Genomic DNA, 20,914 nt, shown 5'->3' on the forward strand with positions numbered 1-20,914 from the left:
CTCGACACTATTATCATTCCATCGGCTCCTCAGAAAAGCTAACGGCATGCATCACAAACTGTCACTGAATGGCATGATCGCTCTCTACATGATATTCCTCATCGTCACGCTAATCATCATTACTTCATATCAGCAGCACAGAATAATTTTATCAATGAATCATTCAGCTTTAATCAACTGAGATTACTGTGAGGATCTGTGTGGAACTGCACACATTGAATTCTTTGGCAAATCCACACAATCTCGCTATGCTGCACTCGCCCTCTCGTACTCTTCCTTTCAGCTATAGAGCACTTCTGCACTCTGCTCTCTGCCTGAGCTCAGCTTGTCTGTTCTGTGATGGTAGAACAATATTACTGCATGAGAAACAAGTTTTTTTTTTTTTTAAGAGGAGCCCTCGATCATATACACCTCATACTCCACAGAGCTCCTTTTTTTCTGGTGCTCATTCTACCTGCACCTCATCCCTCCACTGTGCTCCTCATTGTGCTCTCTCTACAGTACTACACACACATCCAGAGCTAATGCACTTCATTAAGGTAGCCACTTGTGGAGAATAGGAATACATCACTCTATGATAGCTGCAGAGGCACAGACAGACAATGCACAACAAATGAAAGACTAGATGGTTTTGCATCCTGCCTTTTCTATGTTTCTCTCATGTTTGGTAAGTTTATACTCCCATTCAGTGTCCCTCTCTAACACTGTGATGGGTAGCACTTTCATTGATAATGGTTATAGTGATTTGCAGTAGCTTGTAATAGCTAGTGGAGAAATTCATTTTAATAAGTATGTTTTTGTTTAGGAGAAGATCAGAGTGCTTGTGAGCTTGTGTTATTACATTCTTGTCTTCAAACTCTCCAGATTTATTTACTGACCAAACTGAGTTTCTGAAGATCACTGCATGTGATTTTGCACCACCCTGGGAGGTCTGAAGAAAGTCAGTGTGGGGTCTTCGATAATGTTTGAGTCCAGATATACAAGAATAGTAAACCAAGTCACACAACATCAAAACATTAGCTTGAATTAGGAGACTCTTTAGGCTTTGATTCACTTCACTCCACAGCACAGTTGGGGAAAAACAAAATGATTCTACAGTAAACCTGAACGTTCATTGTTTTCCTTTTTGAATAATATAAGACAAATTACAAAAAGGATTTGATGTCACATGAGCTTTTCACGACCTCTATATTTGCCAGGAGGCTTGTCTCTTTAGCCCACTGGAACATTAAAAGCTTCGGGCCAAGGAAATCTATTTACTAATGCATGTGAACCACGGTTTTAATGAAGGAGAGAAGGAAACAAAACAGAAAGACATAGAGTAAAATCCTGTCTGCAGCTCCAAGGCCTCGAGGGTAGACGTTGGGGTAAATCTGCTGCGGGACTGTTTGATGGCAATGTTGCTCTCTAATTTAACATAGATATGCTGCCAGTGCCTGCTGCTGCAGATGTGGCTTGTCAGTGGAGTCAGAATGAGTGAATTGCTGCAGAGGAGAGAGGGAGAATGTTGAAAGAAAAGAGGAGGGGCAGTGCAGTCTGTCCACCCCCATACATAATGTTCACAATACTGATGACTGGAGAAATATGTTTTGTCATGCTGTGACTATGGAAAATAAATGCATCAGTTCCTATTTTGTGTAAAGAGGCTGTCAGCGAAATTGTTATGGCCAAGGCCCTGGGGTATCAGGAGTAGGGCGTCTAGCAGTAATAGCTGTAGCTCATGTTGTCTCACCAAAGCTCTGGGTCACCTAAATGTTTCCTGATCAAAAGTCAATTCACACATGAAACAGCTCCAACAAGCTGATAAAAACTATTATGATTGATTGTTTGAATATTTATTTCAAGGCTGAGCCTTTGAAACACATTTGTGATATATGACTGGCATTAGGTGGAGACAAATAACTTTTACTGCTCTCTTTTTGCTCTATTTAGCTATGCTAGTAGCACTGGATTACCACATTTAAGGTGCCCACAGAATATATTGTACTGACTTAGCTGATCCTCTGATGTTTTATTTAGGGATCTGTCATGTATCTTGTGCTATATTCCAATATCTAGCTGCTGGATTGGTGCAAAATTTGAGACAGATATTCATGACACTCTGGTACTACCAGTAAGTTGACATTCCAGGTTTTGAGTGAAATGTTTTGACATTTTACTGAAATTTGGCTTAGATAGTCAAAGGCTCCCTCAGGATGATTGTGTTTGGTGATCTTTTCCTTAGTGACACCATCAGGTCAAATTTGATCTCATCCAATATTTTGGTCTATAATTGAATCAGCAAATGTTAACATGCCGACATGCTTAACTGAAATTGTGACAGTTGATAACATATGCATGTCAGCATTGTCATTGTGAGCATGTTATCATGGTGACATTAGAATTGAGCTCAAAGCAAAAGTACAGTCTCACAGAGCTGTTAAAACGGGATTAAATATTCAAAGTCAATATTACTAGAACTGGTTAAAAAAACATGTAACATGGGCCCAGTCAATAACTACTGTAAAGACTCATCACTTGCATCCTTTGTCTTATCTATTTCAACGGCTTGTCCATTGTTATCATCCATAAACACATTGCTACATAAAACAGTATTATTGAAATGCAAAACACAATGTTAGGGAAATTTTGGATAACACTGCAATTGGTTTTGTTCAATCAAAGAAAACCTTGTTGCTTTCTACTAAGTGTATTTCTGTGATGGGATTCACTTGAAAGCATTTAAGACAAAGACATAGATGCTTGTTGATCTAACTGATCTTTGTTACTGTGGATCCACATTTAGAGGCAGACTGCAATGGGATCATTTCTTCATATAGGCTTTAAATTAAACTTTATATCTGTCTATATTCTTCGTGCTATGAAGAAGGCCAGCTTTTGTTAGTCGCATTCTGCTGACCGCAAGTACCTGGATGCAAATTGTGTATCTGCTCTACAAACCTCAGAATAAATAAGCACTTTCTGTTTCTTGTTCTGTTTCATAACAGCATATGCTTATTTCTCACATTGACATTTGTGCAAGGCCAAATTTTTGAATAATGCACATTGGTTTTGCATAGCTAAATGTCACACCCACTGCAGGCTGGTGGAGGAGGTCAGAAAATAGAAGCTTTTTTTTTTTTGTCATGGTCTGTAAAGGGAAACACACCACCAGGGGTTCCTGCAGCGAAACACACTGAAGGCCATCACCAAGAATACCTGTCTCATTGCATCAATTAGGATATAGATGAAAAAAACTGACCAAAAATGCTACTCATTAAAACACTTATTAAAATGCTATGTTAAAAAGGGAGATATTGTGAGTTGGTGTTTACCAACAAAGGGCTGCTTTAAAATGAGACAGAGGAAGCAGGGGCGTGCATTTCCCAAATGCCTGTTTAAATGCCATCTTCAGTTCTCTAAGGTCATTAGTCTGAAAAATCTATAGAAAAAAGTTGAAGCAGACAAACAGATAGAGAGTGAAGCTGGCTCTAGCACTGGCTTATTCAACCCAACCCATAATCTCTCTGGTGGGCTGTATTTGTTGCAGGCTAAGCTCTGAGATGTCTGGCCTGTATCAGCGTGATGGAATATGAGAAGTGACAGTGAGGGGAAAAAGAAGAGAAGGATTGAAAAAAGACAGATGTAGTCTGTTAAAATGACTCTTACTATGAAATTTCGCCTGATGATCCTATTTAGCATGCTTTACCTATGTGCACACACCCAGCACATTTATTTTATAAACAGAAAGATAAACAATGCGCACACTCTGTCTGCCTGCCTTAGTTTCCAGTCACAATGTCAGAGATCACTGATTTGAAAAGGTTTCAACCTTTTCCTTGATGTAACTAAAGCAAAATGTGGCACAATGCACCTGGTGCATTGCCAAAATAAGGAAAATTCTCTGTACCTAAGAACAGATGAAAACCGTTTGAAAACAACTAAACGACACACATTATTTTATAGAAAGAGTGAAAAAAAGCATGTGATTTTCCACCTTGTTGTGCCTTGGTGACATAATTAGAAGGAAATAGAGAGGTATGATTCAGAAGTTAAATATCTGAGATATTATATTGTCAAAAGGACATGTAGGTCATAATGCTGATGTTTAGAAGATACCAAACCACTGAAGTCATTAGGATTCATGGACCAGCCAGCAGAATGGCACTGTCCTACAGCTATGCTGCATGCATGGCTTAAAATGAATCTCAAAATCAAATCAGCAGAAGTTGAGATATCCTTACATTTAGCACATGATTCTACAGTTGTAATAATGCAAACAGAGTTTATTTTCATGAGACCCTCCCAGCCTGTCTGTAGTAAAAACCCCCACATTATTCAAACCAATGTTTCCAGTTTGGAACTGTCTACACAAGACATTTAATAACTATTTTCACTAGTTTAGTAATACTCCCCATGACAACCTTACTGCGGTGGCATTGTTCTATGAAGGTGTAAATATCAACGTAGTGTTCCATGGAGGACTAACACAGGTCAATTAGGAAGCAGGAATAACAGAGGAGCTCTAAAACAAGGCCCTGATGCTCAATATCCAGAGACTACAGGATCGAGAGCATCATTTGTTTATGTGATTAATGAGCACTTCCCTGCAGATATGACTGCTGAGTAAATTGAGTGCCTTCATATTATCAATACATTACAATCATCTCTCTCTTTCTTCAACACCCACTCTTGAACTTATAAATTATGACCTCTTTTCAGTTTTAAGATAAGATAAACTTTATTCATCCCCAAAGGGAAATTCAGGAACAGTGTATATGCAGTTAACACAGCATACATACTGTTAAAAACCATATCTTTTCTAGTCAGATACTGAAGAAGGTATGCTCAAAATTGTGGAAGCACATGCACTACCCAAACGTTTTATTTGTATCTGAAGGACATATGTTTGACTTCTTCAGCCCTGCAGCACCACAGCTCGGCAGGAATTGCAATTTACTCGTTCCACCACAAATATTAACATTTCCAATCTGTTGTGTTGTACTACGGCAAATAAGACCGACGCATCTCAGAGTGTTAATAAATCAGTATTATGAAGCACCATTGGCTATAGCTTTTCTCGGCAGTGAAAGAACTCCATCCCAGTTCTCTCTCTGGGCACACCCTAGATGATGATACAAGGTAATTATACAGCAACTAAGACTCTGATAGAGAAACAGCAGGCTGGTTCACCCTCCTGGTGACAAATGATGAATGGGGTGTCTCTAATGACTTAGTTTGTTAGTTCTCCTTGACCTGAACTTATAGTTCCCTTTCACTTGGCACAACATTACATGTCCTGGGTGAATTCACTGGGACTCAAGGCTCTACAGGTATACATAGCTGCGTATGTCAGAGTGTATGTCCTTCCCATATAACCCCCGACACGGCAGCTGCCCCTCAGCTCATGGCCGCTCTTTGCCACATTCAGCTGTGAGGCTGTGCAACATGGATTGTCCTTGAGGGAAAAGAAGCAAGAACCCTAATCTTCCGTACCCTTTCAGTCAATTCACATGGTACAACATATATTGTATGGGACATGTATTCACACTCCACAGAGCAGAAACTGAACCCAGAGACCAAACCTCTTATACTGTAGCACATCTTGAGCGGACTGTTACATCCAGATGGTAAAAGCAATGAAATGTGTCTGCTGAAGACCAGTTGGCTGCTGTGCACCAATCACCCACAGACGCCCCTCTGAACAATGCCCGTGATGTTGCCATAGTTCTGGTCAAATGCGTCCTCACACTCTGAGCCAATACGACTGTTCTGCAGCTATAAGTCAAGGAGATTGTCCACAGTCACCTGGGCGTGGGGCACACCTGCCCCAAACTGTGTGCTAATGGCCTGCCCTTGGATCCATTACAGATAGATATATTAATAGATAGATAAATAGACAGACAGACAACTGTTACTTAGTGTTAAATATTTACAACTCGTCCCGAGTGTGTGTGTGTGTGTCGTGAAAAATAATCTTCACAAGTGCAGACTTGTCAGGTGTGATCTCAATTAAGATGCTAAATGCCGTCAAGGTCAATTAATTAATTTAATTTCCTTCTAACAACTCAGAACATTTGTGTACAGACACATTTGTCTACAGGCCACCCTGAAAACACTCTCCTCTCTTCCGACCCTTTGAATCGTTTTTAAGAACACACTATAACTAAACAAAATTTCACCTCTCATGTTCTCTGATTACAGTTAAAATTATTGTTGAAACATCTCTTCATAAAAGCACTTTACATACTACATTAATGCAAACCAAATACATCAGTGAAAAACGGGAGGATATACAGAGTGGAAGCTTACTAGAAATCTGCACAGAAGGGAGTCAATGATGCTAAAAACAAAGCCAAGGTGACTGGGGAGAGCAGGTGCAATCCTAGCTGAGACGAAGCAGGAAGCAGAAGAGAGCAAGAGGCCAAGCAGAGAGTCTGGGGAACGAGAAGAGGCACAGAGAATAAATGTATGTATGTGTGTGTGTGTGTGTGTGAGAAAGAGACATCCAGATTGAGAAGAGGCATAAGAGACACAGGAAATCTGCAAGCAAATTAGACATCATTAGCCAAAAGGCAGTTAACAAGTCTAATTAGAGGGGAGGCAGGCAGGCAGTGATACCAGCCTTGCTTCCCGACCTCAAACAGACACACACAGTTGTATAAACATGCACACACTCAAACATACCACACATTCTCAGCCAAAGCTTCAGGCATCTCCTAACTAGGTCAGATCTCTGAGTCTTTAAGTCAGAAGGTAGGAGGGGGAGATAGAGAGGAAGAAAGAGATTGAGGAAAGATAAAAGATGGAGAGTGTGACTGTAGATGGGACAGTTGTCTGCTCTTGGTAAGACAGAGAGACTTGTTTAAAGCTGCGAGAGCAAGATAGTGAGGAAAAGACTCAGGCAGAAAAAGAAAGAAGGTGCGTACACACACACAGACACACATAACAACTGCACAGAGCTTGACTTGTTTACACACCTAACAGCTGCTGTTTTACTTCTGTCATTTATGGGACACTGTGTTTAGGATATGAATCTGAAAGAATACTGCAGCTGCTGTTATTGCTTCCCATAACAATGTCAGGTGCATTAAATACACACTTCTAGTTTAGCTGTTATTACAAAGATAAGCCATGTGAAATGAGCATAGTGCACTATCAGTGCAGCCATACAGTTCTCAGTTTGAGTGATAGCTTGCCAATACTCCTGAGAGATGACTGAGTTACATTCCCTTGAAGCAACGACGACTGAATGTCAGTTCTGGAAAGACATAGAAAAATGCTTCAGCTTGCATGTCTTGTGTTCCCTTCCTCAGAGGCACAGTGACAGAAAGTATTGTCTCAACAATCTTTGATGATCCCTTATTTAACACTATGAATGCTCCAAAATAACATTTTTTTTTTGCCCAGAAAGCAGCTTGGATCAGTTTTATAGTTTATTACTACTATTCTATTGTTCTGTTTAACAATAAACACAGTATGCTGATGTAACAAGTAACATGTAATGGCAGGTTCTGAATCTCTGTAAAAATATTCTAGTGTTACTCAACCTGTTATGTGTTAAGTTAAACGCCTTGTATCTTTTTTACAGCTTGGGTCAAATAGTGATGGTTCTTTGACCTGCCTTCAATTCTTAAAACATGAATTATGCAAAACCCCTACCCTGTTTATTCATCGACTCACTTTTCTGTAAATAACTGAAACTCAATAGTGAGCAGATCTTGCATTACTGATGGGTGTATAGTTTTCACATCAATAAAATTAGGAGATGCCTGGCAATGTTGGATTATTATTGGAAAGCAGTGTTATTTTCACACATTAACAGATGATGTCTAAAGCCTCAGATGATACTGTAAAGCTGTTTTCAGGGACTGTGGAGCAATCCCTTTGACTACTACACTGACTTGGCATGTGCAATAAAACTTTAAAAAGTACCCTTTTAAATATAAAATATTCTGCACTTGATTTATGAATTTATTTTTTCAGGCATTTCGCTGTTCTGTTCACTGAAACAGAAATATTGCTGACTGATTGTCAGTGAAGTGGCACCAAAGTCATCATGCCTTTGTGACACTTTTGCATTTGAATATATTGTGCACAATCCAAATAAATAGTACATATTTCACTTATTACCTGTCTCTGGATGACAGGTTCCATGTTGGTGGCAGTTGCACGGCACACAGGTAGAGAGAGCTCCTCCGCCTGAAACTTCCCGGGTGAATCCTGGGGTGCAGCGCTCACAAAACTGACCTGAAAAGCCCAGGGGACAGGAACAAGTTTCCACCCATGGAGCAGGAGAGCTGGCAGGACCATGGTAGATGAAAGCTGAGGTCAGAGTTACCTCTGCAAGCTGAGATGTGTCTGGAGAGGAAGAAAGAGAAAAGATGTCAGTCAGCAGTCAGTTATAATTGTTAGCTCAGAGGGTGGCTGATGTGCTTTTCTATAGAATGAGAGGAATGTGTTTTAAATGTATGTATAAGTGTATTTGTATGTAAAAGTTTGTGTGTGTGTGTGTGTGTGTGTGTAGGTTTCTGTACCTCGTTAAGCAGTAGGTTATTAGCATTTGTTGCAGTGCTGTCCCACCCTGCCTGTCTCATTACAGGCTCTGGCCTGTGTTTACAGTTTCTCTCTCTCTCTCTCATACATACACACACACACACACACACACACACACACACACACACACACACACACACACAAATTCATCCACCCACATGGCCATAAATGCCACACTTAATACTCACTTGCACACACACATTTGATCGCAAGCGCCCACACACGTACACTCGTCACCCAGGGAATCTTTGATATAGCAAATGAATAAATCACTGCAGCAGAGCAAGACAAGAAGAAAAGGAGACAGGAGACTCAGTGGAGGTATGTCAAACGAGCAGTTCCTGTGGGGGTTTGAGGATCCTTTTCTCCTCTCATGAATAGTGATGGGAGCAGGCCTTCCTCAACCAAATCCCTTTCACCCTTTACTCTTTAAACCACAGACACAGAACACAAAATTACTTTTGTGACAGTACACAAGATGAATGGACGGATGGATGAACATATGGACAGAATATGCTGTGCACGAATGACTATGTAGCTTGGTCAGATAGGAAATAATCAGACTGTGGATGAGCGGCTGCATAATGAGAGAAATCTGAGTGGAAGAAACTGTGAGGGATGACAAAGGGGAAGAACCAGGGGAGACGGTGGACTTTGACTTCTAACAAGTCATGATCCAACCATTCCTTCAGCGGTGATGAAACCCAGTTCATTTGCACCTCTGAGGGGTAATCAGTAGGCAAGTCTGTCCACTTCTGTCTCCATGACTTGCCTTAGCCCCTACCCTTTACTCTCCTCTACCTCTTGAATTCTATTAGCTCATTCAATGGGGGAAATGTGCAATTAAAGCAGTTTCCAGACACCGAACCCTATATTTCAGTTAATTAAAAACATTTCATTTTAAGTCATGCTGTGCAAGTTCACTTCATCAATCCTTTCTCCAAGAAACCTTGTCAGACCAGTCAAGATTTTAATTCAATTGAATGGCTTGCTACAGCCCCACAGAATATGACATTTTAGTTACCTGTACATTAAGCCATTAAGCCATTGATTTCTCATAAACCTCCAGTAGGGCTATGCTCTCTGTTCAAACCTGAATTTTTGTAGCGAAGAAAATGAAAGGCCTTTATTGTGACTGCTGCCAAAGCCTGCCTTTAGACAATAGTGTCATTAAAATAATATGCTTCGTTATAAAAGACTCTGTGGTGCAGGGAGAAATTTAAGGCATAAAGGAGCATGCGAGAGGGAGAGAGGAGAAAGATGAGAGGACAGCTTTATGGGATTTTGATATTAAAGTTTGCCTCACAGCCTGAAGCGATAAGACACTTCTAACACTGTTTGAGAATGAGTTGGAGACCTTACACAAATCATTAAGAGTGTCTCCCTGGTGGTGTGCAATAGATGCAGTGTAAACTGTGTGCTTGACTTTGTTTGCACGTTCATGTGGGTGGGTGGTTACAGGAAACTGTTAGATGGAATAGGCATGACTGTTCCTCTGTATCTGCATGCACAAACGTCTATGGCAGTCTTTCTGCATGCACTAATGCACATGAAGCTACATTAGTGTGTGTTTCATAGCGCCTGCACTGAGCAACTAATTAAAATGGTGTAAGTAAGTGTGAGGGAGCTGCTGATTTTGGCCAGCTGTTCTGTCTTTTTGCTCTAATCCACCATAATGCCTCTCAGATCCTGTATATACTTTACAATGCAGACTATCAGACAGAAAGTGAGGAAGAACATGATGTAAATAAGAGAAGGATTTTAAGAACTAGTTCCTAACATCTGGGAATAAATGTCCTGTTTTTTTTTCTTTCTTTGTTTGTGATCCATATTTGGAACACTCAAAGTATTCCCTGAATACATACACTGACATTGTCTTTTGCAACAATCTATGCTTCTATGCTTCTACGGTGTACACTGTGAAGAAGTCAATAATAACGGACTGGGTATTTTTTAAACTCACAGTTATATACAAGTTAAAAGACAAACATCTGTTGACATACACACAAACACACACTTACAGTTGTGTCCTCCAGCATTACTGATTTTGAGCGCAGTCAGGTTGTAAAGGAGATGCTGGAACTCAAAGGCAGAAAGTTGAGGTTTAAAGCTCATCTCATGTTCATGAAGCCTGTGAAATAAAAACAAAGATGTTTGTGCAGCCCATTAAAATACTAATGCAACAAAAACATAGCATGTAAAAGATATAAAACATTTGTGTAGCGGTTTTGTAATTGGATAGACACACACACGTAAACATGCTGATTTCAACACATATTTGGGATCTTGATCATTGAGCTGAGAATCTTCACAGACATATTTGAGCTGAAGGATGTTCTGTAAAGTCAGGCTGCACAGCTGACATCTGCCTGTTTTACTCCAGGTATCATGCACTCTTTCTATCTTGTTGACAGGTGCTGTGTCAGCTGCACACAGGTGATGTTGTCTTACAATTTTTTTTTCTATTATTGAGTGAAGGTTCCAAAGGCAAGGAGCTGTAGTCTGTTAGGAGGTAACACTTTCTAATACAGGATAGTGTATGAGTGAAAACTGTAGCGACTGTGGTTTTTTTTCCCATCTTACCTATTCTAAATAAGTATATTGTTTTTGGTACGCCACCAGTGTGACCCCACAGACAGCTTTGGTCCAGACTGAAACAATTAAATAAATTGCTAAAGAAATGTATACAAATGTTCATAGCCCCCAGAAGATGAACTACTGACTTTTCATTTAAGAAATAAAGCTAATTTTGAGGGTTGTGGAGGGCGGTGTTATAAGATACCTATCACAGCACCATCCGGTGCAACCAAAAGAGTTTTCCAGTACATTGACTTATACCGACAAAACTATATTCTTATAATCCTGAGATGTGCTTTGTACATTGTTGTAATAATAAATGTTTGCATGTTAAAACATTGCTGTGGCTAAGTATGGCATCACAGAGGCACTACAGACTATAGAGTCTTGTTTTACTTTGAATAAAGGCATATGCTACAACTTTTAAACTGCATTAATGAAGGGCACTTTATTTGGAAAGGGGTATCCAAATATAGTATACATAACATGTAATTATTAGCAAGAACCTTATAAAAATAAAATCCAAAGTCTTTACTGTTGTGACCATATTAGCTTAAATCAAGCCTTCCATGTGTGAATGTTGGATAGTCTGCATTTTATTAGTTTAATTGTTCTCAGCATGATGCTAACTTACTTTCAAAATACTTAATGTTGTGCATGGCCTCTGTCTTAAATTCACATTTACATTGTGCACATGACAGTGTGTGTGTATTTGTATTCCTGGCTTGCCACACAGACTCTCCATTGATGCGGCGGGTCCCTGTTCCCTGGCCTGACATGTAGGCACAGTAATAAAGAGAGGCAATTACAAACTGGGCCTCAAAGCCATGGTAATGGAGCTGGTCAGACAGCGATAAGCAGAGGGTGCATGAAAGTGAACAAACTCCCAGTCATGCTTTCCCTATGGAGAGTCAGTGTCCCTTTTAATCAGCAGCAAGCAGAGCGTGGAGAGCCACACTGTAATTAAGCCGACTCCGCAGAGGATGAGAAGAGATCATCAGGAGAGAAAAGTCCAAGAGAATACTTAACACATACACAGACAAACACACACACACACACACACACACACACACACACACTTAGTGAGAGAACAAAGATAAAAATCTGAGGTGAGCAAGACAGTAAAACATAAAGGGTGTGGAGAAAGAGAAAGAAAAATGATGAGATACTGGGATGCGTAAGCTTGTGAGTGACTGTAAAGTTAAAAATATACAAATGCACAAATAAAATGTGTATGGGGACACAATATTAGAATAATCAAATAATATAATCTATATTTAATATATAATATAATCTAATTGATTGGTGTATCTGCATCTTGTTAACATATGACAGCCTCACTGTCATTAATACCAGAAATGACTATAAAAAGTTCATTTAATAATTGTCTCTTTTCTTTTAGGATTTGATCCTTGACCTCTATGAACACAGATAACCTTGATTTTGATGTTGTTATAAACCCATGGTTGCTGTCACTTACACAAAAAAACTTTGCAGATTTTAATTAGTTGGATTTAGTAACAGAAGTTTGCATATAAAACACATAATCCATAAATTTACATCTAGTATTTCTTTGAGTTGGGCAGCACAGTGGAGCAATGTTTAGCACTGTCGGCTTACAGCAAGATAGTTCATTGTGTCCATTCCTGTGTCCTTTCTATGTGGAGTTTGCATGTTCACTCAAGATACTCCTACTTCCCCCCACAGTCCAAACACATGCAGATTACATGGACTGATGACTCTAAATTGCCTGAGTGTATGATCCGTCCAAGATGTACCCCACCTCTTGCCTGAGTCAGCTGGGATTGGTTCCAGTCTCCCCACGATTCACAATAGGATAAGTGGCATAGATAATGCTTGGATATTTCTTCATTTTTAAAATGTCCTTTAAACCCTGAAAATATTTTGTGGATGTAAGAAGCACAGGAACTAATTGGCCTGCTTACTAAACCATAAAAAAATATGGTTTACACATTCACAGAGTAATTTCAGTTTTATCCTTACTTTGCTCAGTCACCTAAAACAGATCATTTTTTACATTCTGGCAGCAAAGTCTGCATTCTGTTCAATATATTTAGCTGGCCCTGATCTATGATCAAAGTTGATGAATTTTCTAAACATGACATAAATGAGCTCTGTGCCAGATGGACCACATGCCCACACTGCTGCTAGTGCTCTGCTGCGAATTGGCTTGGGCCTTTAAAAGGCATTCATATGAGCAGCTTCCTAAAACACATTAAAAACAGGGAACAGCTGATCACAAGTGACTCATTGTATGTAGAACATTTATCAGTCAATTGTAAAAAGTGGCTGAGCATCTGAGGCATGCCATAATGTGGCATAAATATTATGCTTACATGCTGTAGATGTACAAACAGGGCTACAAGCAAGGCAATAAAACCTCCACGCCTACTGGTTACAAGGGAACAGAAAGTGAACAGAAGGAACCTTAGAGAGAAGAGTGGATGTTACCTTATGTAAGCCATTCACCACCTCCTCTCATCAACCCCCTCAGCATAAATCCCAGCGCTTCCATATATTTCTCCTTCAACTGATTTTGAAATGATCTTTGCACCAGGTGGGAACTCTCAGCCACTTAACAGGTTAACTTATTTTCCACCTCAGAATGCAGATGCTGTCAGTCAAGAGAGGTGTGGATTGTACGTGTTTCTTGTCATGTTTATTTATGCTTTCAAATGTCTTAACTAAAACCCTTGGAAATATGTATATTCCCACTTTCAAGAACATAATTTTTGATACATACTGTAATGCTCCATCAGATTGTAGCAAGTCACCCTAGCAGATGGTCACGTGAATTAATGTGTTTTTGTGCAACCTCTAACTTGCACAAATTCTTCACGTGTTTGTGTATGTGACTGAGAGGCAGAAAGAGACAGCCGGATGATGGAACGATATAGTGAGGTACATCTGTGCATGCACCTGAGAAGTGTAATGAGATCTGTAGAGAGTTTCTCCAGAGAGGAACACTTAATGACAGCTTCTGTGCCCCCAGCTCCAGTGCATTTCAGAGAGGGAACCACAGATCTCTTTAGCCAGGGCTCTAGGTGCTAAGAGGAAACTCATTACTAGTGTGCAGACACCAAAGAGAGTATTAGAGGGGACAGGAAGACACAAGCTGTGTCCCAGTTCAGGGCTGCAATCCTCTAGTGTCTTTCTCCGGACTCAAAAGCCAAGCTGACCCAAGTGGATCAATCACAGGAACCAAACAAATAGGGCAAAGTCAAATATTTAGAAGCTTATCAACACTGAAGGTGGCTTCAAGTGATCAACAAATTGATGGTGGTGGTAAAACTGGGAGCTGTTTCATCAATAGGTATTGTGAAAACACAATGGACAGCTATTAAGTATAAAGCAAACTGTTTTCTCATCTGTCTACCCTGTAGTTCTGTGTGGAAGAGGTTGCCAGTTACAGTACCATTGCTGAGCCCAGGTTTACAATTGGTCTCTGTGTTAGCCTGATGGTGCAGACCAGGAACCTCACTGCGATGACAGGACTTAAGGATGCTGCACAGTCACTGCACCTAGTTGTTGTCCGCCAAGAAATAACAGCAACCTTCCACTAAAACCATAAATCACCGGAAATGGAACTATCACTGTTCCATTGTGCTGTAACATGTTTGTTGGTCTTGGTATTAATGCAAAAGATATACAAACTAGAAAGGATATATAGAGTTTACACATGCATACTGGCATACATATGAAATATAGCAGTCTGGTGTACAGAGTCCAATTAACACATTCTATAAAGGTTTATTCCATCATGCTACCATCACCTCTTTCCTATTAAATAAAGCTCCAGTTGAAGTGGGAATCACTGCTTTTACACACCATGGTAAAAGCAATTTCAACAAAACTGACCTGTTCTTTGTCAAATTCAGTTTTTCACCACCACAGAGAGTAGTACAAGTATATTGACTCCTGCCTAAACCAGCCAAACAATCATAGTGTGATTCTAGACAGGCAAGTGCTGGGTGAAGCCTTTACTGCAACCACAACTTGATCCTGCAGGTTACAACATCCATCAGGTCAGACTTTCCTCACCAAGGATTCAGGCCAGCTCTTTGCTCATGCTTTAATCATCTCTCATCTGAACTACTGCTGCCCCCCTCTGAGCAAGGCACAACTTGAATGCTGTAACCTACCTTTTCTTTAACTTCTTTGAAATGGAACATATCACTGTTTTTTTAGATTTCTTTCTGCAGCAGACAGCTTCCCATTGTTATCAAGCGTGTTAGTGTGATCTCAGAAATACATGGAGGCTCTACAGGAATGTTTTGAACTAATGGACAGGACTAAACAGAGAGTGCAGTCAGTGCTCGACTCCCCAGCTGCATAAGACGTCAATGTCTGCGTGGACCCTTCGGCCACATTAAACTGTTTTCTGTTTTCTTTCTTCTATTTGTTCACTTTAAACAAACCCTAGAAAACAAAGGAAATTAAATCCTTTCTTAGGGAAGAAGAGGGTTTCCAGGGCTGAGCACAGGGAGGAAGTTAAGTTGGTCTGTGGTTGCTGAAAAGGAGAATTAAAGATAGAAACACAGGGACAGAACTGAAGACAAATTGCAACAAAACAGAATGAAGGAGGTGCTGAGTGGGATGAGAAGGATTACTGGCTACAAGACGCCAGGCCAAGTGGGGGAAGAGAACAAAAATAGACTGAATGATTTAAGCCTGTTTTTAACAGGTTTAATGCAGAGACCAGGCCAGCTGCACCCACTCCCCCAGGTTGACAGGTCTAATGAGATCTCTCCACAACAATGTGACTGATTACACTGCTTCCCCACAGATCGTCACACCAGGGATTCTCTTCTTCAGCTCCTGCCTGCCTTCTCCAGTCGCTTCTGCCTCCAGATTGACCACTTTGCCATGAAGGGCAAGAGCAAAGTAGGTGCCAGCAATACCATCCGAAATCTAATGTGAGAGGAAAAATCCAGGAGAGAATTTCCAGCAGAGAGAGTTCTACAAATAACAGACGGTCAATATCAACAACAAACTGGACTGGTCTGAGAATAAAGAGAATCACAAGAGGTCCAAATAGGCTGATTCCTTATGAAGGAACTACAAATTATAGCAGTCTGCCTTTTTGGTATACTGGTAGAGCAGACATTACTAATAACCTCAAGGACAGGGCTGATTTTTGTCGTCCGTCTTAATAGAATCCTCATAAGACATATGTATATTAAACAGGTAACTGGCGGCTTTATTTGTTCCTTCTATGCATACTGGCCACCACAGACACTTCTTAATGAGATTTTCTGGGTTAGCTTGGAAAAGAAAGAAGAAAAATGTCTCGGCATGGACTTGTTTAAAGAACAACACAAACTTACAGCAACGCTGCAGTGAAAACAAAATGCAGACTGCTATGAGACCCCTAAATGTTTTATTCTCCAAATAAAGAATCAGCCATCTCATAATGAAGCAAACTATTACATCTGACACTAACACTTTTATATAATATAACATGAAAACAAAACCAGCAGACTGCCGGTTACAAGTAATGTAAACACCATCATCTGCTCTGCGAGACAGGAACTATGTCGCAGCTTGATTTTGATTGCTGCTATCTTTATCACAATATCCAACCTCTGATTGTTGCAATATTTAAAGAACTGCAGTTGCCCTTGAATTATATTATACCTGTGCTATACCAACCTGCAAGGTCTAAACAGTATTTGTTAGGCTTGGTACAAGGCACTAGTAAGAAGTCATAAATTTAAGTTAAATTATTCTGAGTTTAGATTTATGTGTACATATGTTGTTGGGGGCTTTATGAATGTGATGTGATTACTATAATAGCAAGTGTGCTTCTACACTCTATGTATGTCTGCTGTAGGTCAGAGATGTTTCAGTTCAGAGGTTCATAAACAAAATATATAATTCAACCCTACTGTACATTATGTTAAAAAATCGTCACTGAGCTGCATCCAAGCATGTGGGCTGCAGCTAGAGCTCTGTACAGCCCCTGAAGAACACACGTGCACGGGCACATGCACACACACACACACACACACACACACACACACACACACAAACACAAACACACAGCATGCAGACTGGAATATATTCCAGCAACAAACCTCTACAGCTTCTAAGATGAAAATAGAACTGCGATTTCTCACTTTTCTCTGTATGCACATTCTGCGTATGTTATCTAAAGTTACACTTGGCTTTCACAAGGTGTACAGTTTTGAATATTAACTACATTACTGACATACTGTATCCCATTTATACACCTGAATATTTTCTATATTTTTTTGACATTCCTTAGTCACTGTATTGTTACTTCAGTTGCCCTCACAAACCAGACATTGTTGAGAATTGTCTAGATTGTTTTATTGCTTTTTTATTCCCTCAAATGTATATGTGTGTGCCATTGCTAGGCCTTGAATGATTTACCGGTAAATATAGGGGCCACAGTAACATGTTCAGATCAGTCATAAACCTGTCTCATACATCAGATTCAAAATATCCGTCTTTATTGGTTAAATAATTAACCACTAATTTGGAATTTTAATTATTAATACAATGGAATTATAACATATTAAAGGGAATATATTATTGTATTCATGGGAGAGGCTTTAAAGGAACTTGAGTTCATATCACAGTGATAGCCCCTGCACATATATGTAGTGTAGCTGCTAACAAAGCTGTTTTTCAAATGACTTTTGACAAGACTTTTTACCCAGCCACTTCTTAGTAATTGCCATCTACTGTCAAGTCATCCTGAGGGGGAAAAAAAAAATCAAATCTGAGTCAAGCTTTAACCTGCTGTGCCCAACAAATCTGGTCACTGGTGATTACTGTCCAAATAGTAGTCTACTGTATATAATTTGGATGCTGTTTCTTATATTTCTATTATCTATTGATATCAAAACACTTATACTGTATTTGTTTACATCCCTAATATCTGTATGACAGAGCTGGTATATGTTACTTGTATTCTTCTTTGCTCCCTCAACAGCCCAGTTTTCCTCATCAAAATCAATACCTTTCCATTTCATCCACTGGCTGTCTTTGGCTGCTTGTATCCAATTTGAAGCCCTGCTGCTGTTATATCAGGCTGCAAAGAGACCACTGCCCACATACTTTACCTTCAGGCCATGGACCCATCCACCAATCTATCACTCTGCATGCTGTTGCTATAATCAACTTAGCTCACCTTTCCCTGCTACAACCTAGTCATCCTTCCATCTGGACACCAACTCCTCTGCCTCCTGGTGCTAAATATTGGAGTGACACACCCAGCAACAGTAAGAACATCAAACCTGAAAGTTTAATCTATAAAAGAAGTACTTCATATCCTCCTGTCTCCACTCAATATACTGTAGAGGTTTTCCTGTATTTGTGGTCCAGTACAAATCTTCTACACAAGACTCTTTTGTACCTTACATTTACCTGCCTTTAAATGCGTTTTGCTTGCTCACCTCTGCTCCATGATCACTTTAGGGTCACAGGAATTTTGTAAGTTGACTCTTTCAGTAATCTTCCACATTAATATCACTTTGTTGTACTTTTAGTGACTTTCCACTTCTGCACACATTTCATGTCACTCCAGGTGAGACCATCTGCTAAATGTATAAAATAGAAAAATGGAAATGTAATGCTACTGCTTGTTACTTGCCAGATCTCATGGGGGAGCTGGCGTATCACTACATTCATATCCCAAAATTCTGCTGGGACCATGACAGCACAGTCAATGTGGGTGAACTGTATTCACTACTCAGGTGTCCTGGATAATATGTACTCTGTGGACTCTATATATTTTGTCACACAGGTGGGAGATGCAGGGAAAACATCACAACGTCCATTTGTATACACACATTCAGACAAATCGCTTTGGTATTTTCCTGAGAGACTCAAGTTCCACAGTAAAAAAAAGAAAAACTGTGTACAGACTCACAAACTGACAGCACCATGCCTGTATAGTTGTACCTGACAATGAAGGAGTGCTGTGGAATAAGTTTGGGGTCATGGTCAACCACTGGTTGGGGTGAAAGATCAGCTGACAGGGTGATCCCAGAGCCTTGGAGGAGCAGGGTGACGTGGATGGGAAGCAGCTCAGGGGTCTCAGAGGTGAAAGTGATGGAGAGAAGCTGACCATAGCTGTAGACTTGGTGACCCAGGAATTTGTCTAGCAGGGAGGACAAAGGTTGGATGTTAGAGAGGTGATTGGAATCAGCTTTGAAATCAGACACAACTCTCTACAATCAGTATAGTAACAGAGAATTACATTTTCACAACTGTGTTGTGGTAGAAGCTGAATTATTAATTGTTGTACACATTTAGAAATATTCAGTTACTTCCTTCCTCTTTCAGTCAGGCTTTTCAAACCTATGTAGGAGTTTATATTTAATTACCCACCCTCTAATTTCTGGTTCATTACAGCACATTACCAGGACTTCACTTAGTCATCACTATACATTCCCCCACTCCACTACCAACCTCCAGAAATGGCTAAAGGAAAAACACATAAGTTGTACTTTGGATATATGAAAATAGGTAAAAGTCTGACCGTCACTAAAAATGAAGAAATCATGACAAATTTTCATCAAAAACGGCTACACTGCCGTTCTCTACCAGCGCTAGCTCTGGATGAACAAGTGGGCAAAACTGACAGGTTGCACGCTTGGTTGCCACCTTGTTTTTGAGCGTAATCGTGTGTGAAGTACATCCTGAGCTCTTCTGGGGGTTGGGAGGGCTAAGGACTAGAGTGGGTGATTTTGCTTTTGAGGGGTGTCTGGCATCATTTGGAGCAATTCAACTGTCTGATCGTTTAATGTCTACTCAATCAACAGCTCATTTTTATCATCTGTGCTGTGCTCTTCAGTTTATCCACAGCCTGGTCTCACTGTGACATGTGCAGCCAGATTAGTCAGTGTTTTATCTGACCTGTTAATACTTTTTAAGGACCCTATTTCTGATATACTGAATTTAGGTTTCTGGCCACTGTTTATAATGAAATAAGTTCATTATTTCAAAGTAAGAAGAAATGCAGTTATTTCAATCAAATCTAAATTGTATTTTTTTTACATCATTTCATGATTTTCATGGTGCAATAAATAATGCTGTTTGCTTTACCAATCACCTAATTTCATTAATATTATTGGCTTCCTGCTGCAGTATCATTTGCTTTTGCTATTGCTCCTACATTAGAAAAAGTGAAGCTTTTGCATTTTTTTTCATTCAACTAAATGATTGAATGAAAAAATGCAAAAGCTTCATTTTGTGGGATCACTATTTGAAGGAAAAGAAAAACAGGTAGTGATGAAAGGGGAAAGGCTTCAATTACATGACTAATCAATAGCACTTTCTGTTCTTAGGCCAATAGGGCATCATTCATGTCAACATGACATCAGAATCAATAAAAATAGACAATTACAGCCAATCAGCAGCAGGGGGAGTATCTCAACAACCACCAATCATCACCAGTAAAGACAAAACACTTTTTCAAGTGAAATGAGCTGTCACACATCTCAGTGTAGTTTCCGGATCAATACATATTAATGACAAAATAAGAAAGAAAAATCGGTCCACAAAGAAAAGAGGCATAGATTAAATCCATCACATATCAGACGTGAGTACCTCACACGTCTCAACATCTTAACCACAGGAAAAACAGGCACGATGGGAGAGGTTAGAGGTCTAAATAAAAGAACTGATCAATAATGTTACACACTTCTGAGTCTGACAAATGTGATGTGGTGACTGAAACTCTTTATAGCTGTTGCATTGCAACAGGTAGGTATAGACTACTTAAAATGTTTTCATTGATTTGCTCAAA

The 20,914-nt window shown here is 39.8% G+C and overlaps 1 protein-coding gene across 2 annotated transcripts in view; it reads right to left on the bottom strand.

Annotated features, from left to right (window-relative positions):
- Positions 1 to 20,914, bottom strand: part of lamc3 (laminin, gamma 3) — an 81,147-nt gene that overhangs the window by 16,165 nt on the left and 44,068 nt on the right. For both annotated transcript variants that reach the window (XM_026297480.1, XM_026297479.1), the window contains exons 10-12: positions 19,066 to 19,264; positions 10,557 to 10,666; positions 8,113 to 8,340 (exon numbers count right to left, since the gene is read on the bottom strand). In XM_026297480.1, coding sequence (XP_026153265.1) covers positions 8,113 to 8,340; positions 10,557 to 10,666; positions 19,066 to 19,264 — 537 coding nt within the window. The remainder of the gene's footprint in view (positions 1 to 8,112; positions 8,341 to 10,556; positions 10,667 to 19,065; positions 19,265 to 20,914) is intronic.

The sequence above is a fragment of the Mastacembelus armatus genome, chromosome 12 (genome assembly GCF_900324485.2).
Source record: "Mastacembelus armatus chromosome 12, fMasArm1.2, whole genome shotgun sequence".
NCBI lineage: Eukaryota > Metazoa > Chordata > Actinopteri > Synbranchiformes > Mastacembelidae > Mastacembelus > Mastacembelus armatus.